The sequence below is a fragment of the Cydia amplana genome, chromosome 24 (genome assembly GCF_948474715.1).
Source record: "Cydia amplana chromosome 24, ilCydAmpl1.1, whole genome shotgun sequence".
Taxonomy (NCBI): Eukaryota; Metazoa; Arthropoda; class Insecta; order Lepidoptera; family Tortricidae; genus Cydia; species Cydia amplana.
This window is the reverse complement of record NC_086092.1, coordinates 9,500,215-9,510,680: the sequence shown is the minus strand read 5'-3', so window position 1 is coordinate 9,510,680 and position 10,466 is coordinate 9,500,215. Positions and strand designations below refer to the sequence as shown.

Below are 10,466 nucleotides of genomic sequence, written 5' to 3'. Positions count from 1 at the left end.
TGACCCTTAACACAGTACTCACCGGTAGTAGCAGTCTGACCCTAGGCCTTAACGACCATATAGCAGCCACCGGCGGCGGCTCCTGCTGGTCGCTGACGACCAGGTGACCCTTAACACAGTACTCACCGGTAGTAGCAGTCTGACCCTAGGCCTTAACGACCATATAGCAGCCACCGGCGGCGGCTCCTGCTGGTCGCTGACGACCAGGTGACCCTTAACACAGTACTCACCGGTAGTAGCAGTCTGACCCTAGGCCTTAACGACCATATAGCAGCCACCGGCGGCGGCTCCTGCTGGTCGCTGACCACCAGGTGACCCTTAACACAGTACTCACCGGTAGTAGCAGTCTGACCCTAGGCCTTAACGACCATATAGCAGCCACCGGCGGCGGCTCCTGCTGGTCGCTGACGACCAGGTGACCCTTAACACAGTACTCACCGGTAGTAGCAGTCTGACCCTAGGCCTTAACGACCATATAGCAGCCACCGGCGGCGGCTCCTGCTGGTCGCTGACCACCAGGTGACCCTTAACACAGTACTCACCGGTAGTAGCAGTCTGACCCTAGGCCTTAACGACCATATAGCAGCCACCGGCGGCGGCTCCTGCTGGTCGCTGACGACCAGGTGACCCTTCAGCCACCATCCCGGGCCTCGACCAGTGCACAGAACGCGCCTGAAGTCCAGTTTGCGCTCCTTTAAATAAGATGGCGAGAGCGGAAACAGACCCCAGTCAAGGATGCGTGAACCTGAAACAAAATTAATATAATACTTTAAGGTCTCAATTTGGCATAAAACAGTCCTATATGGGCAAATCAACTTTTAGACCGACACTTCGCGTTTCTGGCATTACCAATAATGTCTCAGGCCAGGGGCCCGTTTCTCAAATGCTTGTAACTTGTAATACAAGTGGAAGTCCCTTTCTAACAAAAGCTGTCAAAAAGTGACATCCGCTTATTTTACATTTCTAGTTACAAGTTTTTGAGAAACGGGCTCCTGGTGTTAGTAAGAAAATACGTAAAATAAATAAAAACTTGAGTTCTGATATTTGCAGACCTTTTATTTTATTTTGAAACACGAAAGTAATCAAATTACATTAAAATATATTTAATAGTTTTCGAGTAAAATGGCTTTTTGTGTAATATTATGGACAGACGGATGGTCAGGCATGACGAAACTATAAGGGTTCTGCTTTTTGCCATTTTGTCTACAGAACCCTACAAATATAAAAGAAATATTCCGTAATTAAGTTTTCAGTAAAATAAACCATTCACTTACTTTTGTATGAAACTTTCATATCATCCGTCGATGAGTACGTGTAGGTGTTCGGTATCATTTCAAAAAGATTCTGTACCGGAACCACCTGAAGCATATCAACTTGTTCTTGAATTTTCAAACAACCGTCACTTGTGACACTCGTTTCTCCGTCCACGTCCATTATAACGCTGGTATTGGAAGAACCTTCGATGGGGGTTTGCTGTATCATTTTAGAATTGTTAGAATCTTCAGGGTTTGGTTGAGTCGTACTAGTAGCTCCATCAGGACCAGGTTGCATGATTTGCAATACGGACCCACAGAGCAAGGCTTGGTTGGTAACAAACGTAGATTGTGGGTTCACAAGCATCGGCGTAGGCGCTGTGTTCACGCAAGAAGGGTTCACTATAAATGGGTTGGGTTGTGAACCAGTTATAAATTGGTTTAACGATTCTTGTTGCTTTAGAACAATGCCTTGAAAATTTTGAGCGAGTAAAGTTCCGTCAATCGTCAGACTAGGCTGGTTGAAACTTGTCTGGGTCAACGGTATTACGCCTGCCAGATTGGCCAATCCCCAGTTTGGTATCAAAATTTTTGGTGTTTCTATATTCTGCGTTGGTATATTTTGGATTGCTATATTCTGTGTAGACATACTTGGTGTCACTATATTTTGCGTTGATATATTTTGCATTGCTATATTTTGTGTTGATATATTTTGTGATAGTATATTTTGCATTTCTGTATTCTGTGTTGATGTATTTGGTGTCACAATATTCTGTGATGATATGTTTTGCGTTGCTATATTTTGTGTCGATATATTTTGCATCGCTGTATTTTGAGTTAATATATTCCCTGTTGCTATCGTTGCTGCTAATTCATCTACTGTAGTTACATTCTGAGTTTCTGGCGTTTCATTTTGCGGTCCTATATTTAGTGTTGCTATATTCTGTGGTGATAGCGGTGCTATATTTTGAGTTGGTATATTTTGCGTTGATACATTCTGTGTTGACAAATTTTGCATTGTTGTATTCGGAGTTAATATATTCCGTGTTGCTATTGCTTCTCCTACTTCATCTGCTGTAACTACATTATGTGTTTCGGAAGTTTGTATTTGTGTTGCTATATTATGCTCAGCTGTATTCTGTGTTGCCATATTTTCCGTTGCTATATTCTGCGTTGATATATTTTGCGTTGACATATTCTGTGTCGTTATATTTTGCGTTGCTATATTCTGCGTTAATTTATTTCGTTCAACTACATTCTGTGTGGATATATTTTGCATCGCTAAATTTTGTGTTGATATATTTGGGATTGCTATATTCTGTGATGATATGTTTGGTGATGGTATGATTCCCGTTGCTGTCGTTTCTGCTTCTAGTGTCTGTAGCACAGGCGGGCACGTGTCGTTAGTAAATACATTCTGTGTTCCCTGTATTTGAGGCCAGTGGTTTGTTATATTTTGTTGTAGACCATGCGGCCAGTTTGTATTAGAAGCTTGTAACATTGGGTTCGACATGAAACCTTGCAAAGGAACATTTAAATTCTGTAATCGACTCTGAGAATTATGATTTTGAAGTAAACAGTCGTTTCGTGATTGCAGCAAGTTAAACTGAGTTGGAGGAATTATTAAATAGTTTTGTTGTGATGCGGGATCGGGAACTGATGAATCCTGATAAGAAGCGTTGCAAACAAGCAAATGTTCCAATAAGGAATGTGGCTCTGGGTATTGTCTGCCTCCGTCTGGCTGTGTGTCTGGTTGGCTTAGAATGAGTGTCCACGGCGGCGGGGCCGAAGGCCGGAAAGTGTTCTGTAAAGGACGATCAACAACTGTCGATGACAAGGTCGCAGATTGGTCGGTATAGGTTGGATTGGGTCGTACTCGTTTGACCGCGGTGGCACTCTGTAAGCAAAAAAATATTTATTCTACTTAGAGCCACTTGCACCATTCCACTAACCCGGGGTTTACGGGTTAACCCTGGAGTTACAATGGTTACCAGTACAATTTGATACTAGGTTAACGGTTTAACCGCTTAACCCCGGGTTAGTGGGATGGTGCAAGTGGTCCTTAAAGAACTAACACATAAGTCACATAACGCTAGCCGACCGCTGTGATCCACCGTAGCTGAAGAACTGGGTGCAGCTACACATAACCCCTATTACGAGTATGTAGAAATTTGTATTAATGTTATGTTATACTAACTCTAGATTTAAGTACCTATTAGTATGTTTCTAACACGTTATAGACTTTTGTTCGAAATAATTGATTTATGATTTTGATTTGATTAAATAGTTTAAAACGAGTAAAATTCCATGACAACCTTCTATGTATTACCTGTTTTATCACTAGCTGTTTATGTGTATTTTCGTAATAAAAAATACCTAGGACAAAAATTAATTGACTATTTCTAGAAAAACTCTTCTAACGTCCGTTTTTGTTAACCAGAAAAACGTCGATCTACATTTTTACTGCGGCATATTGTTCGTAATTTAAATTATAATATTGTTGTTGACATTTATGAAGACATTTTGTAAAATATGTGTAAGTAAGAAAAATATACCTTTTTTTGTCAACGCATTTGTGGGCTAACCTACACAATTACACACATCAAATGATCTCTTTACTTTAACGAAAAGGTCAAAATAAAGAAATAAACTACGAAAATAATTATATCCTTAATTTGTAAAACATATTTGTTATTTTGCTGTTTAATATCTAGTTTATATTATTTAGAAAAAGGGTAATGACTGACCTGTGTGGCCTGTAGCGGCGCCACCTCCGCCGTCAACACGCCGCGGTTATTCCTCTTAACCCTCTCCATGTCCGGTAGCCGCACCCGCTTCCTCCCCCCACCCCCCGCGTCCCACCCCCCCTCGTCCACCCTCCTCAACGGCACCATACAAGGCTTACATTGTTTTAACAGTGCTCTGTTTATCTCATAAAACGATCTAGATATATTTCTGTCATAGAAAAACATATCTTTATTCCCCTCATAATATAATGTACTCTGAGAAGCTCGAGTGGCATTTGTCATTAGTTTCATCTTCTCATAATATAATCTGCTGTATGAAGTTTTAGAGGATATTTGGGTGTTTGATTGTCTATGGATTGGTAATGGCGGATTGTCTATAGATCTTGGGTCATCTATTCTTCTTAATAGTATTACCGGGCACATCAGTAGCTTGGGATCTACAAATAAAATTATAATATGTACTTAAATATAATAAAAAGTTATGTACTTAATGCAAATTGTTATAAACTACATAAATTTTAAATTCAGAACGGAAGTAGAAAAAATCAGAGCAAAACTATGATAAAATGTAAATTGTACAGAAAACAGATCTTACCAATACCAGGAATACCACTTGACTCTACACTTGTGTTGCTTGTACTTGTGTCTTCGTTTAGCGCTAATGGCGAATCGCAATATGTATTAAGTATTTCGTCTTTCAATTCCTCTACTATTTTGTCAAGGTTATGGCATACAACTGAATCGTTTACAAATTCAGTCTTAATATTAACATTTTCACTTCCTTCATTGATGCATCTGAGTTTTTCTATTTGCTTATTCAAATCAGGAGACGAACAATTAACGTTTTTTTCATCGCTATCACTAGATTCTTCTTTTTTTACGAGGCTATGTTCTTCAATATATATATTTTTATCTTCGTCACTGATGTTTGAGACATTTTGGCAATCGTTCCAATTGCATTCAACTTTCACTTCCTGATGTGAAATAGAATTATTAACATTTTCTTTACTAGTATTAGGGTTTTCATAATTTTCATTGACAACTGTAGCTGCAGTCTCTACAGCTTCATCAACGTTACCCATTTGAACGTCAATAATGGTTTTAACGTCTTCCTCGTCACTTGCATACACTATCGTTGCATCTACGTTATCTAAGTCCATATCCCACATCGCTTCTATAATGTTTTCCTTCGGACTCGGAGCATCGTCATCTATTTCAATTATTTCTGGTTTAATTTTTATATCTATATTTTTATCAAAGTCTTTATTTCTAGAGGTATTTTTGATTTGGTTTATACTTCTAGTACTTTTTGTGTGAGTATTATCTGAACCTTTAAATTCTTTATTAGTAATATTAACTGGAGTAATAATGGAAGTGCTGCCAGGTGCCTCATTGCGAGCACTTGTTTCGAGTTCCTCGTCATCCAGTAAATCAATAGTCTCTACACTTTTTTCCGCATCTACAGTACAGAAATAAAGCTGTGTTATTTTATTTGAAAATATACAGATATCAGAAAAATATGTATATGTATAGTTATAAAAGTGCTTATTTCAATTTATCTTTACATTACAATCAAGTAGAGTCTGTTGCATAGATTCCTGACCTTCCCCCACTTTGCATAGATTTTTTTTTACTTATTTGCGGGGGGGTCAACTATCTCTGCAGCTGACTGTAGGGTCTATAGGTACATAACGGCGTATGTGATCGAATGATACAAGAAACGTGCTCCATACAGGGCGATGCAGGGATATGTGTACGAACCGTGTGTGAGCGTGGCGGCGTGCGCACGAGGCTCGCCCGGCGCCGGCCCGCGCTCGCTCTGTGTACATGTACATACACTACACTGTTAATGACTTCAAACATTACACATTACATTTCACAAGTACTTGTATGTATGTATGTATGTATATACTTTATTGCACATGGAAATAAAAACACGAGAAACATAGTTACAGAGTAAATTAAACACAACAAAGGCGAACTTATCCCTGTATGGGATCTCTTCCAGTTAACCTTTGAGGAAACGAATAAAACAAAACAGAAGTAACTTGCTGGCACGAATGGAACTAATGCGTCAATGAAACTATCTATGTGTGTATGACATTAACCACATATTGCTGGTAATACTAGTGAGCTTGTATGTATAGTTTATTAAAATAAAACTATACCTTTATGGAAATAAATTGTAAGTAGACAGGATTAAAAAATAAATAAACTGTGTTGTTTATGTTATATCACAAATTCAAATATGGATACCTAACTGAACACGAAAGGTATGTATACTTTATTGCACATGGATATAAAAACACGAGAAACTTAGTTACAGAGTAAATTAAATACAACAAAGGCGAACTTATCCCTGTATGGGATCTCTTCCAGTTTTATCTATTTCTATTTAACTTTTTACGTATCATTTTGAATTAAAGTTAGTTATAAATATTTGTTTAGTAAATACTATAACTATTACATTAGAATAGTGATGAAATAGTTACCGTGGGTTCGGGAACGTTCCCCGCCGCCACCAGGTCGCGCCACGTCGACAGCTCTCTGGAGTGCACCACGTGAGGGTACCTACCGTGCACATTTACATTATAAGGCCCTGGTCTCCTATTTTATGCTGTACGCGGCGTCTGGCGTCAGCGTCAACGTTTTTGAACAAAAAAGACGCTGACGTCGACGTCTAAAACAGACCACAACAGTACATCTCTATAGTAAGCATCGTGACGCAGACGCTGTAAGCGGCCGATGGCGTTTATAGGAGACCAGGGCCTTAAGGTACGTATACAGTGAAATCTCGAAAATCTCGATAAGATCAAAAGCTTTATTTGCCATTCCATTCTGTCGTACTAGGTACTTCAAAAACTCATATCTTGCTAGAGCATGCTCAATGTATAACTCTAAATATTCCAATTTTGATATGTTCAATATGAAGCTGGGTAAATTTCTCACTTCAATAAAAAAATAAAATAAACCCTAACTGAGTAATAATTACAACGATGTACCTAACAAACTAACATTAGCATAGGATAATAATTACAACGATGTACCTAACAAACTAACATTAGCATAGGATGTACATCTATTTATTTATTTTAATTACAACGATGTACCTAACAAACTAACATTAGCATAGGATGTACATCTATTTATTTATTTATTACAACGATGTACCTAACAAACTAACATTAGCATAGGATGTACATCTATTTATTTATTTATTACAACGATGTACCTAACAAACTAACATTAGCATAGGATGTACATCTATTTATTTATTTAGTAATAATTACAACGATGTACCTAACAAACTAACATTAGCATAGGATGTACATCTATTTATTTATTTATTACAACGATGTACCTAACAAACTAACATTAGCATAGGATGTACATCTATTTATTTATTTAGTAATAATTACAACGATGTACCTAACAAACTAACATTAGCATAGGATGTACATCTATTTATTTATTTATTACAACGATGTACCTAACAAACTAACATTAGCATAGGATGTACATCTATTTATTTATTTATTACAACGATGTACCTAACAAACTAACATTAGCATAGGATGTACATCTATTTATTTATTTATTACAACGATGTACCTAACAAACTAACATTAGCATAGGATGTACATCTATTTATTTATTTATTACAACGATGTACCTAACAAACTAACATTAGCATAGGATGTACATCTATTTATTTATTTATTACAACGATGTACCTAACAAACTAACATTAGCATAGGATGTACATCTATTTATTTATTTATTACAACGATGTACCTAACAAACTAACATTAGCATAGGATGTACATCTATTTATTTATTTATTACAACGATGTACCTAACAAACTAACATTAGCATAGGATGTACATCTATTTATTTATTTATTACAACGATGTACCTAACAAACTAACATTAGCATAGGATGTACATCTATTTATTTATTTATTACAACGATGTACCTAACAAACTAACATTAGCATAGGATGTACATCTATTTATTTATTTATTACAACGATGTACCTAACAAACTAACATTAGCATAGGATGTACATCTATTTATTTATTTATTACAACGATGTACCTAACAAACTAACATTAGCATAGGATGTACATCTATTTATTTATTTATTACAACGATGTACCTAACAAACTAACATTAGCATAGGATGTACATCTATTTATTTATTTATTACAACGATGTACCTAACAAACTAACATTAGCATAGGATGTACATCTATTTATTTATTTATTACAACGATGTACCTAACAAACTAACATTAGCATAGGATGTACATCTATTTATTTATTTATTACAACGATGTACCTAACAAACTAACATTAGCATAGGATGTACATCTATTTATTTATTTATTACAACGATGTACCTAACAAACTAACATTAGCATAGGATGTACATCTATTTATTTATTTATTACAACGATGTACCTAACAAACTAACATTAGCATAGGATGTACATCTATTTATTTATTTATTACAACGATGTACCTAACAAACTAACATTAGCATAGGATGTACATCTATTTATTTATTTATTACAACGATGTACCTAACAAACTAACATTAGCATAGGATGTACATCTATTTATTTATTTATTACAACGATGTACCTAACAAACTAACATTAGCATAGGATGTACATCTATTTATTTATTTTTCCTTTCTTTCTCTTCTCTTCTCGATTTAACTAACAAGTTTAGTTAAAATAATACAGTAGTTAAAATGAAACAATAATGTAGTTCAATAACTTTCAGTTTGCTTGATTGCTTTGGATAATACGTTTTGTATTTTTTGTATTCTATTAAGTACTTCCCTTTGAGCATATCTGCTTTAATTTACTAATGGAAACTGTTTTGGCTTGTGTTTTATTAATATTAATTCATATTGTATAAGATTGAAAGCTGTTTGTTTCCCAATAAAATAAAATAAAAAAATAAAAAATAATCCGGCACTTCGATGGTCCGGTATACCCAGTAATCCGGCACTAAAATTGGGGTACAACAGTAGAATTTTGTTAGAATTGAGTATTTCAGTAAAATTTATTTCTACGACATGCTAAAACATCAAAATAATATGCAGATTTGCTCTAACTTCCAGTAATTCGAATTTTCCAGTAATCCGGCTCTCTAGAGTCAGCATTAGTGCCGGATTAGTGAGATAGTGTAGTTATAAACTAAACTGTATGTCACACACTAAAACCATGTCAAGATCACCTACCTTCTTTCTAATGCTAAAAAAACAAAGTTTAGGTCACAGAACAAGTAATAAGGTTAGAATGGCGATGCGAGCAGGGTACGTGTTGCCGCGGTTATGAGCAAACGCTCGCATGCTACTCGCCCGCGCTTAGCGAAAAACGAAGTAAACATGCCTTTTTGCGCCACAATAACCTTCAGATTAAGAAGCCAGACATCAAATCTGTCTAAAGGAGGCGTATCCATTCACCACGCACACAAGGCGCTAGCTAGTTTTTACTACCGTTGCGCGAGTGTTAGTAAATGTGGAGAGGAACGAGCGGCGACACCGGTTCCAATACTAACTGCGCGCGATAGCCATTCTAACCTCTTTAATATGTTCTGTGGTTTAGGTCATACTTAGCAACTTTTACTATAGCACCAGCTATGAAATCACGAAAAAAAATAGCTGCTTCATACATTTTGGCTGGTCTGATGTTGATATTTTCAGTCTTTTTTTACATATATTGCAGGTTATAGAAATAACACCCTGTATGGTAGTGTAACTACTAACAAAATCTCCAAGATAAAGATTTAATAGAAAACGGATGAATTCCCTACTTGTCAAGTGTGAAGTGTCACCTGTTCGCGACGGCCTCGTGTATCGGCACCAAGAGCGGGCGAGGGGTGCCCGCCACGCGGGGGGCACATACGCGTTGCCGCGTGTCCAGCTTCAGCTCGTACCAGCGCCGCTGCAGCGCCACCGCCGACAACACGACGCCACTGTTGGAAAAATAACACAGGTTTTTAAAATTATAAATTCCATAATTTGTTCTGCGCTAAGGGTTAAGTCACAAAGCGTACAGTAACTGGGGTTACCTGTCAGTAACTTACCTTCTGTCAAAAATCTTGCACAATGTGCAAAAAATCGTTATGTACTGTAAAAAATCATGGAGCCATTCAAATATTTAGAAGTGGAAAAACCTTGGAGGATATAATCAAACGGAGACGCCATGTCTGTAATTTTCTGTACAAAACAGTCTGCCGATTTTTGCGGGGGAGGGGAACGTCAAATGTATGCGTAACGTAAAAATAGCCATGTCAGATAAACGTCAGTCCATACATTGTGTATGACCGTTGGCCGCCTATTTTCGACAGAGGGGAAAGCCCGTTAATGGCTACTCCGTTTAGTTGTATCCTCCAAGGGAAAAACTTTTCTCTTTTTGTATGGGCGAGTACGTACATCTTTAAACGGC

General features: G+C 37.0%; 1 protein-coding gene and 1 long non-coding RNA gene across 2 annotated transcripts; both read right to left on the bottom strand.

Moving 5' to 3' along the window:
* Positions 1–464: 464 nt before the first annotated feature.
* LOC134659103 (uncharacterized) lies at positions 465–4,147 on the bottom strand. Its single transcript, XM_063514710.1, has 3 exons — positions 4,001–4,147; positions 1,275–1,473; positions 465–745 (listed from the first exon to the last, which is right to left on the bottom strand). Exons 1-3 carry the CDS (start codon positions 4,145–4,147, stop codon positions 465–467), a joined length of 627 nt encoding a protein of 208 aa, XP_063370780.1.
* Positions 4,148–5,775: 1,628 nt separating this feature from the next.
* Positions 5,776–9,995, bottom strand: LOC134659340 (uncharacterized). The gene is made up of 3 exons (XR_010097799.1): positions 9,853–9,995; positions 6,493–6,571; positions 5,776–5,819 (listed from the first exon to the last, which is right to left on the bottom strand). It is a non-coding gene; the product is annotated as an uncharacterized LOC134659340 (long non-coding RNA).
* Between the last annotated feature and the right edge of the window lie 471 nt (positions 9,996–10,466).

Coding starts and splice junctions, on each gene's coding strand:
- LOC134659103 (XM_063514710.1), bottom strand. CDS start 4,147: ATGGTGCCGTTGAGGAGGGTGGACGAGGGGGGGTGGGACGCGGGGGGT. Junction 1,474..4,000: donor CGCCGCTACAGGCCACACAG/GTCAGTCATTAC, acceptor AAAATGATACAG/CAAACCCCCATCGAAGGTTC. Junction 746..1,274: donor TATGAAAGTTTCATACAAAA/GTAAGTGAATGG, acceptor ATTTTGTTTCAG/GTTCACGCATCCTTGACTGG.